At 38.5% G+C, this 19,408-nt stretch overlaps 2 protein-coding genes across 2 annotated transcripts; both read right to left on the bottom strand.

Annotated features, from left to right (window-relative positions):
* Window positions 1-4,991: 4,991 nt before the first annotated feature.
* On the bottom strand, window positions 4,992-5,903 carry LOC113177381 (vomeronasal type-1 receptor 4-like). Its single transcript, XM_026381893.2, has one exon. The coding sequence runs from the start codon at window positions 5,901-5,903 to the stop codon at window positions 4,992-4,994; it is 912 nt and encodes a 303-aa protein (XP_026237678.2).
* Window positions 5,904-18,422: 12,519 nt separating this feature from the next.
* On the bottom strand, window positions 18,423-19,349 carry LOC113177358 (vomeronasal type-1 receptor 4-like). Its single transcript, XM_026381876.2, has one exon. It carries the CDS (start codon window positions 19,347-19,349, stop codon window positions 18,423-18,425), a length of 927 nt encoding a protein of 308 aa, XP_026237661.2.
* Window positions 19,350-19,408: the final 59 nt, after the last annotated feature.

Consider the following 19,408-nt stretch of genomic DNA (forward strand, 5'->3'; position numbering starts at 1 on the left):
GTAGATCATGCAAACAAAAGCTAAACAAAACAACAACAACAACAACAACAACAACAACAACAAAATATATAACTCAGTAATGCAATCAATAATTTAGATTTAACAGACATACTTAGTTCATTTCATCTATCAATGAGGGAACACACTTTCTTCTCAACAGCACATGGCTCCTTCTCTAAAATAGACCATATATTATCCACAAAGCAACTCTAAGAAAATACAAAAAAAGAATAAAATGAAAAAATAAAGATACTACCTGTATTCTATCAGATCATAGAATGAAACTAGGAATCAATGATAAAGTAAAAATAGAAGCTACTCCAACACTTGGAGACTAAATAACATGATACTGAATGAGCAATGGATAGCAGAAGACATCAGAATGGAGATAAAATATCCTAGAGGTAAATGAGAACACCAATACAGCATATCAAAATCTCTGGGTCACTATGAAGGCAGTGGTAAGAGAAAAATTTATTGCATTGAGCTCATTCATCAAAAGAATAAAAAAAGTTAACAAATAAATGACAACACTACATCTCAAAGCCCTGGAAAAATAAAAACAAATTAACACCAAAAGTAGTAGAAGACAGTAAATAATTAAAATCAGAGCTGAAATCAATAAAATTGAAAAAAAATTTAAAAATTGACAAAGCAAAAATTTCTCTAAAAAAAAAATAAAAATTGATAAACTCTTAGCCACACTAATGAAGAAGGAAGAAAACTCAAATTATTAACATACATTATGAAAAAGAAAATATCACAACAGACATTATTAAAATACATAAGACAATTAGAAATTATTTTGAAAACTTATACTCCAATAAGAAATAAATCTTGATGATATTGACAAATTTCTAGAGACATATGTTCTACCCAAACAGAATCAGGAGGACATATACAATTTAAACACATTGATTTTAAACAATGAAATAGAAGACAGCATCTAAAGTCTATCAACAAAGAAAAGTCCAAAATCAGACAAATTCTCAGCAGAGTTCTAAAAGACCTTCCAAGAAGAACTAATACCAATACTTCTCAAATTATTCCATGAAATAGAAAAGGAGGGAACCATTCCAAACTCATTCTATAAAGCTAGCATCATCTTGATATCAAAACCAGACAAAAACAAATGAAGGAAAGAAAACTTCAGACCAATATCCATGATGAACATAAATGCAAAAATTCTCAGTAAAATACCGGCCAATTGCATACAAAAACATATAAAAAAGAGTGCACAGTGATCAACTGAGGTTCATCCCAGGAATGAATGATTGGTTCAACATACAAAAATCAATAAATGTAATTCATCACATCAATAGACTTAAAGGTAAGAAAAAAACATTCAACAAAATTCAGCACCACTTCATGTTCAAAACACTAGAAAAACTAGGGATAGTAGGAACATATCTCAACATTGCAAAAGCTATCTATGCTAAACCAAAGGACAACATTATTCTAAATGGAGAAAGATTGAAAGTATTCCCTTTAAAAACTGAAACAAAACAGAGATGCCTTCTTTCACCACTTCTATTAAGCACAGTCTTGAAACTGTAGCCAGAGCAATCAGGCAGAAGAAAGAAATTAAAGGGATACAAATAAGAAAAGAAACTGTCACTGTTTGCCGATGACATGATTCTATACTTAGAGGATCTGAAAGGTTCTACCAGAAAAATAAAACTAAAAAATGAATTCAGCAAAGTGTCAGTATATAAAGTCAACAGTCATAAATCAAATGCACATCTGTACATCAGTGAGGAACCCTCTGAAAGAGAAATTAGGAAAACTACTTCATTTACAATAACCTCAAAAAAAAAAATACTTGGGAATCAACTTAACAAAAGAGGTAAAAGGCCTCTACAGTGAAAACTACAGAATGCTAAAGAAAGAAATTATAGAATACCTTAGAAGATGAAAAGATCTCCTCTGTTCTTAGATAGGAAGAATTAATATTACCAAAATGATCACACTAACAAAAGCACTATACAGATTTAATGCAATTCCAATCAAAATCCCAATGACATTCTTCAAAGAAATAGAAAAAGCAATCATGAAATTCATCTGGAAAAATGAGAGACCCATAATAGCCAAAGCAATACTTAGCAAGAAGAGTGAAGCAGGTTTACTACTTACAGATAGATAAGCAAGGGGCAGCAGAAGCTTAGGATGCATTCCAAGCTTGTCCACAGCCCTCATGAAGGCCCTTCACAGAGGTCTTAGTTTCATCTGAACGTGCTCCACTTACACCACAGCTGGAGGACCCCAGGAAGTGGTCCTCCCTGGGTTTTATGGCCTAGAATCACATGACTCACTAAACCCTTAAAGGGTGTCCTGATTCCAGGGAAAATTAGAACAGAGGCTGTGCTGTTCCATCTAGTCCCTTCCTGTCTTATCGGGTTACCTTCTCAGCACACTCTACAGTTATCCTGAGAACTACAAATGAAAGACGTGCACTGTGAAAAGGTGGTTCCAAGGCGACCTGGGGAATGGTCTGTAGGCACTCCTGAGGTTATGATCGGTTACGTGCGGTTTAAAGATGGTACTAAGGCAACGGATTGCCTGATCTCAAGAAAGGGGATGCTCAGATAATCTGGTTGACCTCGTGTATTTACCTGGCCCCTTAATGCAGAAGGCACAGAGTGGCAGCTGAAGAGACAGTCAGAGATCAGAAGTATGAAAACACTGAAAATGGTAAGTATGTGAGCACTCAATGAATCTGTGAGAAAGAAATGAATATTTTAAATTAATTTATTAATTTATTATTATTAGTAGTAGTAGTAGCAGCAACAGTGTCAGGTATTGATTCCAGTGGTGCTTTACCACTGAGCTACTTTCCCATCACTTATTTTTATTTTGAGTAAGGATGTTGCAAAGTTACTTATGTTGAGGCTGACCTTGAAATTGTGATCCTCCTACCTCAGCCTCCCAGGCCACTTAGATGACAAGTTTACACCATTCTGCCCAGCTAAGTTTATTTATTTTTATCTGATTCTTTAAAAAAATGTACATATTTATAAGGTACCACAGGATATTAGAATACAGTGTGCATATTTGTCAATCTTCAAATCAGAGTAAGCATATTTATTTCCTCAAACAGCTAGAATAACTCATGGCAAAAACTCTCAAAATATTTTCTCAGACATTTTAAAATACAGAATATCTTATGACTAATCAGAAAAAAATATTTAATGCAACATTTTCAGAACACATTGAAATTCATTGTTTGCTTCTTTAAAAAGACTTAAATCACTATCAACACATATAAAAAGCTGATTCTGATAGTTCGCTGGTGTAAATTCTCAAGGTATGAATTGATGTCTTTGAAGAAAATGAAGAAGAACTTCTCATAGGTTTTATATTAGCATACTATGTTTAACAGATATAAATTATTAACTCTAAAAAAGGACATATCAAATGATATTTACTAAAATAGGAGAACCTACTTGGTGGAAATTCATACAAACGTTTGGTAGACTCTTTTATCAATATATCCTAATGCCAAGTAGGTATAAAACTTGACCCCTGAATGCAGCATGACACACACACCAACAGAAATTCATATAATTATCATCAAATCACATTGTGAACCTGCATGAGAGTTGTCATCATGATACATTATATTTATGTTTTTCTGTTGCAATAACCAAAACCTAAGTCTGGGTAATTTGACAAAGAAATTTGTTTCACTGAAGTTCTGGAGAGTCGAGAACACTGTGCCAGCCTCCACTCGGCCTGGTGAGGGCCTCGCAGCAGATGGAATCACAATGGTGGGAGCACTTGCAGAAGAGACCACAGGGAAGGACAAGGAGCAAGACAATGGAGACAGCTGCACTTGCTGTAAGAAAACTCATTCTCGTGGGAGCTGATATATTCCGTGAGATCATCATTTATCTCCTCCAGGGTGACCTCCCAATCTTCTTCTCCTTGCCTTCACTTCTCAAAGATTCCACCATCTCCAACACTATCACACTGGGGGCAAGGATTCCCACACATGGAACTTGGGGGAAAAATTCCAATCATATCCATACCATAGCACTCGTGTCAAGAGAGGAAGGACAGATTATTTGATATTCCTGCAGTAGAATTCTATCACTGACCACATGTGAAAATACAAACTTTAATGTGTATCAAATTTTCAAAGTCAAATATAAAAGCGTTCATGCTGAACAGTTCCCTTTATAGAAAGTAAAAAAAAAAAAAATGAAAGTGATCTATCTATCTAGATGTCACATGCTTGTCCCTCTTGAACATAATTATGGTACAGGCATGAAGACAAAGAAATTTGACAAAAAAATTGATAGGATTGTACTTCGATGTGTGGCTGAATGCAAGGCATAGTGTGTGTTCTTTATAAAATATAATTGAGCAATTTATGCCTGAATTGTACATAAGACCATTTTGAAGGTACATAACAGTAATTTAAAAACCATTTGTAATGATAAAAAAACAGTACCTCATGTCATACATATAGATTCATAGTAGACAAATGAAAAATTCATTCAACATCTTCTAACAGAATAAGCCAGCAGAATAGCAAGAAAATGTGAAAGTTGATTTTATGTGAAATCACTTTGAAATAGTTCCATAGTTATTAAATATAAAATTCACATTTGACACATAAAATTTTACGGAATTATCACTTGATGGAAAATAACAAAGTGAAATGCATGTGCACATGCTCATATTCACAAATGCACCTACAAACTTACATGCACACATTTATAAATGTAGGTTGTAAACTACCACTCAGGTGATACAACTAATCCAGTGCTTATATTTTTGTGATAAGAATGAGTAAACAAGGGCTGAGGTTATGGCTCAGTGGTAGAGCGCTTGCCTCGCATGTGTGAATCCCTAGGTTCGATCCCCAGCATGAATTAAATAAAGGTATCGTGTCCATCTACAACTAAAAACAAATTTTTAAAAAAGAATGAGTAAAAAAGCATAAACTGTGCAAAACTTTACAGTTTACATGTTCATAAATTTGGGATTTAAAAAAATTTTATACAGGCAAAACAGAGCCGGGATGCACTGGAGTATCTGCTCATGAGCAGGAAGGGGCTGACAGCTGGAAAACACCCAGCAACTATTGCAGCTGTGTTCACCAAGAACCTGCTGGGATTAGACAAAAGAGTCACACAAACCTGAAAGATGCAGGAAAGTGTGTACAAAGAGACAAAGGTGCTCACCAGGAGGAGGATGGTTTTGGTGGCCTTGGACTCGGGGGAGGACCTGGGGGCGCTGGCCTTATGAACATGCTGCATTCTCTTCTTGTGCCTGTGCAGGATGAGCACCATGGAGCTGCTGGCCCAGAGCATGAGCCCCACACACAGGACTTCAGGGAATGCCACCAATGCTGCAAAGAGTGAGTCTATGGTTATGTCAGGACGAATGGCAGAACAGTATCCAAAATCTTTTAGGTCTGTTATTGTTGTGTTGCTCCATTTTCCAGTCATGTATATGAGAACAATGATATTTATAAGCATATACAGAATCCAGCTCAGGTGTATGGAGGATCCAATGTACCTGGGAGCTTTCACTTTAAGTCCTGCCCATCTAGAGTCCTTCGGGCTGATGGTGATGACCTGGAAGACACTCAGGAGACACATGGTTACAATGGACACACCCCTGCCCACCCTTAAAACATAGAAAAGCAGTTTGCATTTAATATTGCCAAGGGAAAATTTGAAAATGAAAGCTGCCATTGTCTGGGGAACTCCTTTACACAGGAGGGTTAACAAGTTGCCCACAATCAAGTGCTGAATCATCAAGTCTGTGGGTCTTACCCTGCACCCAGGGAAGTAAAGGACCAGGTAATGGAGGAGAAGAGAGGAATTGCCCAGAGCTCCAACCACAGTCTGTGCCAGGAAGATGATGCCTACAGCCACATCACTGGCTGCCATCCTGCCAGGTCCCTGCTGTCCCATCTAGAGGGTCCTGCAGAAAGAGGAAGCCTGGGCTGCACATGTCCTTTCAACCAAAACCCATCATTGCCCACTCTCCTGAGGTTCCACTGTGAAAATCTACTTAAAGTTTTTCGTTTACTAGGCTATTTCTAAATGATGTCTATACATTTTTAAAACATGAATGATGCACCCTTTGCTGCTATGTAGGGAACACATGTGGTGAGACTTCATGAATCTTCAGAACCTAGGCTAGGTACTGAGATGACTTTCTATAATGACCAGGAACTTGAACCTTCAGTGGTTAAGTGTCTATCCAAATTCAAATTCTGATTAGGGACATGGAAAGCTCTTGCAATTGGCTGAGTGGAAACAGATTTCAGTGAACCACCATCCTAAAGGCTTTTTATCTCTGTTCTTCAAACAATCCAGTTCTATATTTACGTTTGTTTTTCAACATTCCTGTTATATGCTAAATTAATAGTATTTTATAATTTCTTATTGTAATATGTTTTGATGCTTACAATGACTATAGAATACTATACACCAATATCTATTATTAGGAAATACTTAGATATTTTAATATCTGCAGATGCACTGAGGGAACTAAAGCACTGCAGACAGCTGCCATGTGGTGATTTACGTGCAATAGGCAGAACTGACTCTCCATCAGGGCGGCTATCCCGTGAGTCACATGGCTGTGTGTTAGGAATAAAGAGCAACAGCACCTATCACAGGAATTTGTGACAACCTCATGCCATGCCAAGCTTCAGGACACAAGGCACCAATACCCGATAAGAGAGTGTAGAGTAGAAACAAAATGTTACTGATTTCAGATGATACATGTATGGGTTAGTTAACACCCGAGTTAAGCAAAACTGTTAGCAAAGAGCAAGATTGGTGAGTGATATTACACTATGCAATGTGGCCAAGGTACAGACTGAAGCCTTGTGCTTTTAAAAACTGCAATAATTAATTTTTAATTTAGAGATCAAATTAGTAGATTAATTCTTTAGCACAGTTTTATGTTCATGTAAAACTGAGCAGAAGGTTAAGAGATCTTCCATGTGCCCCCACCAAAATGCAGGTCTGCTCCATGGTCATACCCTAAACCATGGTGCATTAGATACCATGCAGAGAATGTTTTTAAACAGAAGCAGGGTGATATGCATCTAGCAGATATGCTGGAATACCCATGATAATCTACCTCCTTTTTCATACACGTTGCTTACCAGGCTAAGATGTAAGTAGCCTCACCATTACCATAGAGCACTGATGGTTTCAGGACTGTCCCCATTAACTGGACCATGCCCAGAGTCACAGAAAACATTCAGCTCAAGTATCACCATCAATCACTTCCCACACAGGGCTAGAGGATTCCTGTGAACTTTCTACTCCATACAACAGGCTGGGAGAGACTCTTGGTCCATCTCTAGAATCCAGGCTAGGATTCTTATCATGGAGGCTGAACAGGAGACTGATTTTAAAACAATCTCCTTCTGCACCTTGAGAATCAGTTTTCAGTTTTACTTGGATTAAACCACACCAATCACTGTCAGTGAGGATCACATTAATTAAATTAGGAGCCATAAGTAAGGAACTGGGGCTGAGGTTGGAAACCCATTTATATTTTCTGTCTTCAGTCCGTTCTTCAGCAACTGTTCTACTTTCTCGGTGGCTCTGAAATGCTATTGGATTCAATCCAGAGTTCCCTGTTTTTACGTGATCACTTACCCAGACTCCTGAGATGGTCTTTTCTCCCAGATGCTGCTCTCACGCTGCTATTGCCTTACTCACCAGGCTTTCTCTTTACCAGGATGGTGACCCCAGTGCAGAGGCCTCTGTGAATAAGACACCTATTGCAAGGAGGCTGCCAGCTTTTGAGATATGGGTCTCAGACTCTGTGACCTCCCCTCCCCTCAGACCTGCTGTCGTCACTGTGCCTCTAGTAGCAATGGACATACAGGTTTGGGAATTTGAGGACACTGCTGAAAACTGTCTTCCCAAGGGACACTTACCAAAAACAATTAAAAGTTTTCTCATAACCTGTCTTAAGGGAATCCAGAGTGTTTGGAGAGGCCCTTTCTAATCCACGGTCCCTGAAGGTGGAGAGGATCTCACGTGGAAGGGGCAGGACACTGACCTCTGTCATGTGAAGGACTGGCAGTGAGCTGTGCATATCCTGTTGGATTCCTTGCTTCCCTGAGAAGTTTTCTACCCCAAACCAAGTGACATCCTGTGCTTCATTTCCCTGAGTGGCACCATCATTGAAGGTATTAGCAGAGAAATGGAATGAGTGAAAGTACCTGGGACGGGTTTTCAAAGATTCACAAGTAAAAACAGAACATGATGCTGATACTTCACCTAGGACATTATTGGACGCTTCTACACAAAAAACAAGTCAAGTTATTTGGACTCACTTGCATAATTTAATGACTGTATCTAAATTATTTAGCAAAATATAATTTTACCCCCATTGGCCCCTATTGGTGACAGGAAGGAGACAGATCAACACCCAAAGCAGAAACAGAGAAGCTTGAGAAGTGTTCCACATACATAAAACCCCAGGGTAAGATTGTTTAGTAGGATGTTTATATAGATCAGACGAGCAGTCCTAGTTACTTAAGAACATCAAATTGAGCTGAGTGTGGTGGTGCAGGCCTGTGACCCCAGTGCCTCACAAGGCTGAGGCAGTAGGATCTTGAGTTCAAAGCCAGCCTCCATCAAATTGAAGCACTAAGCAACTCAGTAAGAATCTGTCTCTAAATAAAATACAAAATAGGGCTGGTGATATAGCTCTGTGGCTGAGTACCCCTGAGTTCAATCCCCAGGACCCCCCAGAAAATAAAATAGTTACCTTTAAAAATTGTGCACCATTTTTTATGTGCAGGATTTTCAGTAATTAGTGCTTTGTTGCTCTGGTAAGAAACAGAAAGTATTAGTTGTAATTGACTCTGTCTTTTATTTATTTTATTCTAATTAGTCATAAATGACAGCAGAATCCATTACACTTCATATTACATATGTAGAGCACAATTTTTCATATCTCTGGTTGTATAAAAAGTATAGTCACACCATTCATCTCTTCATACATGTGCTTAGGGTAATGATGTCCATCTCATTCCACCATATTTTCTACCCCCATGCCCCTCCGTTTCCCTCTGATCCTTTTGCCCTATCTAGAGTTTATCTATTCCCCCCAAGCTCCCCAGTTACCTGCATTATAAATCAGCAACATTATATCAGAGAAAACGTTCAGTATTTGGTTTTTGGAGGGATTGGCTAACTTCACTTAGCATTATATTCTCCAACTCCATCGATTTACCTGCAAATGCCATGATTGTATTCTTTTTTTTCCATTTTTTTTAAAGAGAGAGAGAGAGAGAGAGAGAGAGAGAGAGAGAGAGAGAGAGAGAATTTTTAATATTTATTTTTTAGTTCTCGGCGGACACAACATCTTTGTTGGTATGTGGTGCTGAGGATCGAACCCGGGCCGTACACATGCCAGGCGAGCGCGCTACCGCTTGAGCCACATCCCCAGCCCCATGATTTTATTCTCTTTTAATTCTGAGTAATATTCCATTGTGTATATATGCCAAAGTTTTTCTATCCATTCATCTATTGAAGGGCATATGGGTTGGTTCCACAATTTAGTTATTGTGAAATGTGTTGCTATAAACATTGATGTGACTGAATCTCTGTAGTATGCTGTTTTTAAGACCTTTGGATATAAACTGAGGAGTAGGATAGCTGGGTCAAATGGTGGTTCCATTTCAAGTTTTCTAAAGATTCTTCATACTGCTTTCCATATTGACTGAGCCAATTTGCAGTCCCACCAGCAATGTATGAGTGTAACTTTTTCCCTACATCCTCGCCAACACTTATTGTTGTTTGCATTCTTGATAACTGCTATTCTGACTGGAGTGAGATGAAATCTTAGAGTAGATTTGATTTGCATTTCTCTAATTGCTAGAGATGCTAAACATATATATATGTATACACACACACACACACACACACACACACACACACATATATATTTCTTCTGAGAAGTGTCTGTTCAGTTCCTTGGCCCATTTATTGATTGGGTTATTTGTGTTAAGGTTTTTGAGTGATTTATATATCCTAGAGATTAGTGCTGTATCTGATATGCTTGTGGTAAAGATTTGTTTCTCTTCTGTAGGCTCTCTATTCACCTCACTGATTGTTTCTTTTACTGAGAAGAAACTATTTAGTTTGAATCAATCGCATTTATTGATTTTTGGTTTTAATTCTTGCACTATAGGAGTCTTATTAAGGAAGTTGGGGCCTAATCTGACATGATGGAGATTTGGGCCTACTTTTTCTTCCATTAGGCACAGAGTCTCTTGTTTAATTCCTAGGTTCTTGATCCACTTTGAGTTGAGTTTTGTGCATGATGAGAATTAGAGGTTTAATTGCATTTCGTTACATGTGGATTCCCAGTTTTCTAACCACCTTTTGTTTAAGAGGCTATCTTTTCTCCAATATATGTTTTTGGTGCCTTTGTCTAATATAAGGTAACTGTGGTTATGTGGGTTAGCCTCTGTGTCTTCTATTCTGTACCATTGGTCTACAGTATATTCGGGTGCTGATATCATGTCATTTTTGTTACTATTGCTCTATAGTATAATTTAAGGTCTGGAATAGTAATGCCACCAGCTTCACTCTTCTTGCTAGGGATTGATTTAGCTATTCTGGGTTTCTGATTTTTCCAGATGAATTTCATGATTGTTTTTTCTACTTCTATGAGGAATTTCATTGGGATTTTCACTGAGATTGCTTTGAATCTGTATAGTGCTTTTGGTAGTATGGTCTTTTTGACAATATAAATTCTGTCTATCCAAGAACAAGTTAGATCTTTCCATCTTCTAATGTCTTCGTTCATTTCTTTGTTTAGCATTTTTAGTTATCATTGTAGAGGTTTTTCACCTCTAATTGATTCCAAGTATTTTTTGGATTTTATTTTGAGTCTATTGGAAATGGCGTGGTTTTCCTAGTTTCTCTTTTGAGGATTTGTCACTGATATATGGAAATGCCTTTGATTTATGGTGTTGATTTTAAATCCTGCTACTTTGCTGAATTCATTTATTACCTCTAGAAGATTTCTGGTAAAATGTTTTGGGTCTTCTAGGATAGAATCATATTGTTGGCAGACAGTGATATTTTAAGTTCTTCTTTTTCTATTCATATCCCTTTAATTTCCTTCATTTGTCTAATTGCTTTGGCCAGTGTTTTAAGAACTATGTTAAATAGAAGTGATGAAAAAGGGCATCCTGTCTTGTTCCAGTTTTTAGAGGGAATGCTTTCAATTTTTCTTCATTGAGAATGATTTTGGCCTGGGGCCTAGCATACATAGCTTTTACAATGTGGAGATATTCTCCTGATATCCCTAGTTTTTCTAATGTTTTGAATATGAAGGGGTGCTGTATTTGTCCAATGTTTTCTCTGCATCTCTTAAGATGATCATTTGATTTTTATCTTTGAGTGATGAATTACATATATCGATTTCCATATTTTGAGCCAACCTTGCATCTCTGGGATGAACCCTACTTGATTGTGGTGCACTATCTTTTTGATGTTTTCATATTTGATTTGTCACAGATGTACTTGTCAACTATACCTTGGGGAAGCAGGGCAGTGGGGAAGACTCTATATCGTCTCCCCAGATCCTATAACCAGGCTAGGGCTGATTGCCTTCTGTTGGATTTCCCTAGGGTATGTCCTGAAATGCACACTCTGTTCCTCTTTTGCCAGGTCTGAAGAAGGGCCAGCTCTCTAGTGGAGAAGCTTCCACTCACTCTCCACTAGGGAGTGCTCAGAGAGGGAAGTGAGGCAGGTGGAGCATCTGGAGCGCTTGATGGGCAGATGGGGTGGCCCATGGACCAGGGACCCCATCAGCTGTGGGCAGACCTGTAGAGGAGCCCTCACAGTTACCAGTGGTGCTCAGAACTTCTCATTGCTGCTCACACTCTCCTAACCACTCAGTGCACCTCATCCTCAGTGTTGAAGGTGGCACAGGAGGAAGAGGACTCTTGGTCAGTGGGCCACCAACTGTTTATACAATATATTTTTGTCTCCCCCATGGAAAAACAGGAAGCCTTCAATGCTGTGCCCCGCTGGGGAAGAAGAATACATATAAAGGGGAAATGGAATTTCTTAACCCTGAATTCTGGTTATTTTTGTTTGTTTGTTTTACTCCTCAGTGGGGAGTTGGCAAAAATCAAAGCTTTTGCAAGAGATTAAGATTAAAAACCTCCTATTCTGCAATCTTTGCTAAATCACTCCACCTAATGTGTTATATTTTAAAAATGTCAAAACAAACAAAAAGACAAAACACAAAAAATACTTCCACTGTGTTTGTGGTAGGATTTTAAAATTTTGAGGTATTAAATTTCTTTAGGAGCAAGTACTAGCTGTGGAGGAGCCATAAGCTCTGATATTATTGAGAACATTTTAGAAGAGGAAAGAAATGAAAATAATCAAAATTGACGTCGTCTTTTTGACTTATCAGAAACATCTGAGGCTCTTTCTGGTATTATAAGAGAAAAGAATTTTTATCTTCCTTTATACTTTTTGAAGCTATTGCTCATCTGATACTACCCACCTTTCCAGAGTTAAAAAAAAAAAAAACAACCTTCTGCTAAAAATAACAAAACAAACTGAAAAGCAGCTTTGAAAGTCGAAAGCTTCCAGATTATAAGAGAACACTGGGAAATGACAGTTTATGTCTTAAAATCTAGTTTTGTATTTTTAGCTTTTGTATTTTTTCCATGGAAAAATAAATTCCATGCATTTTGAATTGAGGCATCCTTCACTTGTTTGTCACTTGTTTTCTGATAAATGGCAATTAAAAAAAACTAAGTAATACGTGAGTGTCTAATTCAGATTTTTTGGGTAGTTCTAAGTGGGTGCTATGATGCAGAAGCAGCATTTTGAATACTTTTTCAAGACATACTGTCCATATACAGTGATTTAGTTTTGTACGAGCTGTGATGTGCTTACCATGAGGTTGATGGCAAGGAAACTTCCACACAATGCCCATATTTGGGTATTTTCCAATCAGGCTAAACATACCTATTTCACAGTATATATTTTATTACATTTAGGTTTTCTCTCCACTTTGCATTGATTTTTTTTTTTGTATAGGGTGTCATTGTTTGTCAGCATGTGGACACTCAATTTCCCCTCGTCCATCAGTTTAAAAAGTTGTCCTTTGTCCAGTGTAACTTCTTAGCACTGCTGTGGAAGGTCAGTTAGTTGGCTATGGAGGCCTGGGCCCACTTCTGGGCTCTCTTTTCTGGCCCACTGGTCTGTGTGTCTGACTTTATGCCAACACCTGGCTGTACTGATTCCTACAGCTTTGCAGTGTATTTTAAAGTCAGGTTGCATCATACCATCTGCTTTGTTCTTTTTACTCAAGATTGCTTTGGGTATTCTGGTACTTTCAGGGTTCAAATAATTTTTTAAATTATTTTTAATAGTTATGTGAAGTCCAATGGATATTTTCATGGAGATTGAATTGTATCTATAGATCACTCAAAATATCATGGACACCTTAACTAAATTCATTTTTCTAATCTATGTATATCAGAAGTCGTTCCACAAATTGTGTTTTCTTTAATTTATTTTTTAAAATCCATGTTTTAAAGTTTTCAATTCTTGGGTCAAATTTATTTTGAGACAATTTTTATAGCTATTGGAATGATATTGCTTTCTTGATTTCCATTTCATATAATTTGCTACTCAGTTTTGTGTGTTGATTTACATGCAGAAACTAAAATTGTTTATTAGCTCTAGTAGATTTTCAGAGTCTTTTGGTTTTCCAATATGTAAAATCGTCTCATGTGCAAACACTGGCAGTTTGATTTCCTCTTGCCCAATTCAAATGCTCTGTATTTCTTTGTTTTGCTCACATTAGTCATAGCAGCAGCACCACTTCTTGCTACCAATTTCTGTTTTAGTCAGATTTTTATTGCTGAGACCGAATACCCAAAAAGAAAAACCTAGAGGATGAAAAGTTCATTTTGGCTCATGGATCTCAGGTCTCAGTCCACAGGAGGCTGGCTCCATTGCTGTGGGCTCAGAGGGAAACAGAACACATGGGGAAGAGTGTGGTAGAGGGGAGCTGCTCCTCTCATTGTAGCAAGGAAGCAGAGGGACAGGGAGAGAGGTAGGTGCCACAGGGAAGGTGAATCAAGAATGAATTCCTTAGTAGTAATAAATTAGATAATTCTGCATTCTGCCATTGGCTACAGAACAAATTGACATTGAAGATGTTTCAAAGAAATGCTCCCAATTAAAGAGGAGGCAGTGGTGGCACTTCTTCCAAAACTATAGCCTCCTTCTCTCCAGACAATAAAGACCACTATTCCTCCATGACACGTGTTCACATGGAAATGTGTTAAGCTTGGAGGTAAGAACAGAGCTCAGGTAATAAGCTAACTTGTAATTTCAGTGAATATTTTCGGGATGGATCTAGGAAACCTGGCATCTGCACACTGCACTATTCCTCAGCCCTTAGCCACACCTTCTGATCCACATCTTATAGCTGGGGGCAGTCCCTCTGTGACTTCCCAGGGCTGGGGTAGGTGCTCGTCAATGACATCTGGAATGTCAGCACAGGAGCAATCCTGTTTGCATGCACAGTAATGTGCAGATGGTGAAGTCTGGTCAGGAAGACCAGAGTGCCAAGGCTCAGGACAGGAACAAAGGGCATTCCACCTTGGCTGATGCAGCCTGGCAGCAGGAGAGAGCCCATGGCAATGGGAGGCACCACAGAAGAGCAGCACTGAGGAAGAGCCTGTGAGCCTCAGCAGGACTTTTCTTAAACTGCCTCATCCCTTTTCTGGAGAGCCTTGAATTTTCTCCTTCACTCCTGGGGATGCCAGCAGCCAGGTTGGGAGAAGATGTTGTCATATCATAAAGTTCCCATGACATTTCCAGACACTCACATCAAACAAGACAAATATTGGTGTTTGGATTTTACTATATGTAAGACCATCTCACATGGAAGCAGTGACAGTTTGACATGCTATTGCCCATTTTGACTGCCCTTTATTTCTTTCTCTGGAATTTTCACAATCATGAGGCACTGCTAAGACTACTTTATACAAAAATCAGGAGAAATTGGGCATGCAGAAGTTAAATGTGTGCCTAATTTTATTTTTATCTTTTTATCAGTGGTAGAAGGTAGTCTTACAAGTGGCTGACTGGTAATAGACAGTACCATAAACCACCCAAGTTTTATCTAACTAGTGAGTGGATTGTACAAATGATCCAGTTCTCTCTCTCTCTCTCTCTCTCTCTCTCTCTCTCTCTCTCTCTTTCTCTCTTTTCTTTTTCTCTTTGGTGTGGTGCTGGGGATTGAACCCAGGATCTTGTGCATGCAAGGCAAGCACTCTCCCAACTGAACTATATCCCCAGCTCCAAGTGATTCAGTTCTATATTTAGTTTAGTTTTATACAGAAGTTACCTTAGAGCCAGTGCTACATGGGAAGCAGATGTGCATGTAGCTGTGGAGACCTAGTGATGAGGGTTAACAGATGAGGAGGACCCTCTTACAGCCTCAAGGCATCTGCAGCACACTCTATCTGCCTTCTTTGACACAGAGGAGGGTTTCTAGAAAGACCAAAGTGCACCTCACACAACATCTAGCTTATCCTAGAGGTAAACTGGCTCACCTATACATGTATGTATGCCATGTATGTGTGTACATGCTCAAATTAATCCTCATGGAAACATAAGTGAGAAAATGCATTAAATGAAATCAGAAGTTATTTAAAGGTGTTTTGTATGTAGAAATTGTTGAGAACCATAACTTTGACCTTTATTGAGTGAAAACTGTAGTTGAAAAAAGGAATTGGTATAAGAGACATCAAATATGTTATTTTTTAAGTCATCTGCAAAAATGGAAACTAGTTATGACCTGCTTATAGATAATAGGGATAGTAGAAATGTAGTTCTAAATGTTTAACAAAGCAGTCCTAATCCTGCTGATTGCTATCATCATAGATTTTAGTTTCCTTTCAAACTATCTCTTAACATTGATTAGGAATAAATGTCAATTGCTATTTGTTTTTGTTTTATTTATTATTTTATTTTTGCATAATATTCTGCTAAAGTTAGTCTGCAACAACAAGAAGGGCCCTAGTATGTGATATTTTTCTTTCAAGTTTATCTGAGAAATGTAAATGTTATAATAGCATTATTTATCCTGACTCAATTCCAAAATGATTTCCTATGATTCTTCATGTTATAATTATTAAATGCATTTTTTCCTTCTTTTTAAAAAGCATAATTGTAAAAATAGGAGGAACAAGTGGGTTGAAATTCATACAAAGACTGTCAAACTCTTAGGAAATTTATCCTAGAGGTACATAGGTGTAAACCAAGGGCATCGCTGCACACTTCCCCAGCTGAGATGCCCAGAAACACCATGACAACACATTGTAGAACCTTCCTGCCAGAGCTGATTTGCTGCTCCACACACAAAGACTCTCTCATGTTTTGCTGATCTCTTTCTGCTGCATTAACCAATCATCTACAACTGGGTTCTGTAGGGGTTCTGTGTTTTGGATTGAGGTCTCTGATACCTTCATGACTGTGGCATGCTGTGGCTAGGAAGTTTCTGTGCTAGACACAGAATGCCTGGTTGCTGGGAAAAATTCTGTTCAAAGACCCAGAATGCCTAGGTACTGAAGCAATGTCCTGCATGAGGAGGCTCTTTGTTAGAGTCTTATCAGCCTCGACCTTTATCTCAGGCATACAGATCCTGGGAATAAAGGAACACCAAACAATAATGTAGTTATGGCACTAATAACCTAAATAGCCTATCAATATAAATAAAGCTTGGAAGTTTGGCCTCTTTGCCTTTCTGCCATCTTTCCTGCCTCTGCTTCTTGTCTCTGTGTCTCTTTTTATTTTCCTTATAGGATTCTGATAAAAGAATTTATTTAGCTTACAGTTCTAGATATTCAAGAGCATGGTGCCAGCATCTGCTCAGCTCTGGTGAGGGCCTCACAGACAGCTGAATTACACTGGTGAGAGCATGTGCAGAAGAGACCTCAGGGAAGGACAGGGGTACCAGAGACTGGAGACAGCTGCAGTCTATAGGACAACCCATACTCCTGAGAGCATTACACTATACTCCAGGAGATCATCACTTTTCCCTTTAAGGGTGACCTCCTCAGGACCCAACCCCCATCTCCTTGCCTCCACTCTCAAAGCTTCAGACATCCCAACACATCACACCAGAGGCAAAGCTTTCAAATCATAAATCTTTATAAAAAATTATATCCAAATCAGAACACGAGTACATCAAGAAAGGAATGTTAAAATTAACTATTTGAAATTCCTGCAGTTTAATTCTATCACCAATAATAGGTAGAAATACAAATTTATGAAGTTATGGGATTTTCTAAATCAAATATGAAAGAGTGCAAACTGAAGAGTCTCTGTTATGTACAATACAAAAGAGGTGACTGTGTCAAATGCTGGTCCCTTTGGGCAATATTTAAGGGAAGGCAAGAAGAGTCATCTTAAAAATCAAGGGTAGGTTTTTTTCACAAGCAGCTTCATGTGAGGTGTGTGGCTGGTTTGTGTAATTTTGTTGAGCTATGCATGCCCAACTTCTTCATAAGAATGTTTTAAAGATATATATCAGTAACAAAAATACATCATTTTTAGTGTCATATAATGCCAATGTAAACTGTAAATGTATTAAATAAGTCTGTGTTCTGATAAGTTTTTTTTTTTTTTTTTTTTAAAGAGAGAGTGAGAGAGGAGAGAGAGAGAGAGAGAGAGAGAGAGAGTTTTTTTTAATATTTATTTTTTAGTTCTCGGCGGACACAACATCTTTGTTGGTATGTGGTGCTGAGGATCGAACCCGGGCCGCACGCATGCCAGGCGAGCGCGCTACCGCTGAGCCACATCTCCAGCCCTCTGATAAGTTTTTTAAAAAGCAAAATGTAATATTATAAAACATCACAGTGGAAATAAACAAAGATTAGTTAATGTAACCAGTGTCATGAAGAAGATGTTATATATTGTATCCCAGTATGCCCAATATTATGTGAAATGTAGAGGTCTAATTTCACTGACAAAAGATGAAGATTGTTTGACAAAGTTCACCTTGATATTTTCCCCAAGAAACATAGCTAAGACAAAAATAAAAATAGATAAATAAAAAAATATAGCCCATTTGTTTTAACAAAATATCAACCAAGATATCTGGAGGAAAAAATAAAGTTTTAAGTAGTACTACATTTAAACAGAAATTTACATTTGCTACAAATAATTTTCCAGAAATATTGCTTGATGGCTATAAACTTATCCACACACACACACAAATATACATGTGCACTCATACATAAACACAGGAGTGTATATATAAACCGCATTCACAGGTGACATCACTGTGCATAAATTACTCTTTCAATTTTGTGGGTAAGAATGGATAAAAATTAAGAATTGTTCAAAATCTTATAATTTACACATTCCTCATGGTAACAGGGTTTTCCTATTCCTTATCCAAGTGAGCCAGAGCTTGGATGCATTGGAGTTGCTGCTCATGAGCAGAAAGGGGCTGACAGCTGGGAAACACCCAGTGATTACTGCAGTTGTGTTCAACAGGAACCAGGTGGGATTCGAAACCAGAGCCAGACAAATCTGACAGATGCAGGAAATTGTGTAAAAAGATGCAAAAGTGCTCACCAGGAGGAGGATGGTTTGGGTGGCTCTGGACTCAGGGGAAGACCTGGAGGAGCTGGACTTATGAAGGTGCTGCATTCTCTGCTTGTGCCTGTGCAGGATGAGCACCATGGAGCTGCTGGCCCAGAGCATGAGCCCCACACACAGGGCATCAGGGAAGGTTAGCAATGCTGCATGCAGTGAGCCTGTGGTTTTGTCACGACAAACAACAGAACAGTATTCAAAATCTTTTAGACTGGTGATGTTTCTGTTACTCCATTTTCCTGTCATGACCAGAGGAAACATAACATTTAAAAAGATGTACAGAATCCAGCTCAGGTGTATGGAGAAACCAATGTACTTGGGAGATTTTCCTTTAAGCTCTGAATACCAGGAGTCTCCAGGGCTGATCTTCATGGCCTGGAAGACACTCAGGAGGCAGGTGCTGCCAATGGACACACCTTTTCCCACCCTGTGAAGATAGAAAAGCAGCTTGCACCCCAAATCACTGAGGAAACCTTTCATTCCAAAAGCTGCCATTGTGTGGGGAACTCCTTTACACAGGAGAGTTAACAAGTTGGCCACAATCAAGTGCTGAAGAATCCAGTCTGTGTGTCTTACCCTGCACCCAGTGAAGTGAAGGACCAGGGAATGGAGGAGAAGAGAGGAATTGCCCAGAGCTCCAACCACAGTCTGTGTCAGGAAGATGATGCCTACAGCCACATCACTGGCTGCCATCCTGCCAGTTCCCTGCTGTCCCATCCAGAGGGTCCTGCAGGGGAACAGGAGGCCTGGGC

This window comes from Urocitellus parryii, chromosome 15 (genome assembly GCF_045843805.1).
Source record: "Urocitellus parryii isolate mUroPar1 chromosome 15, mUroPar1.hap1, whole genome shotgun sequence".
Classification (NCBI taxonomy): Eukaryota; Metazoa; Chordata; class Mammalia; order Rodentia; family Sciuridae; genus Urocitellus; species Urocitellus parryii.

Coding starts and splice junctions, on each gene's coding strand:
- LOC113177381 (XM_026381893.2), bottom strand. CDS start 5,903: ATGGCAGCCAGTGATGTGGCTGTAGGCATCATCTTCCTGGCACAGACT.
- LOC113177358 (XM_026381876.2), bottom strand. CDS start 19,349: ATGGCAGCCAGTGATGTGGCTGTAGGCATCATCTTCCTGACACAGACT.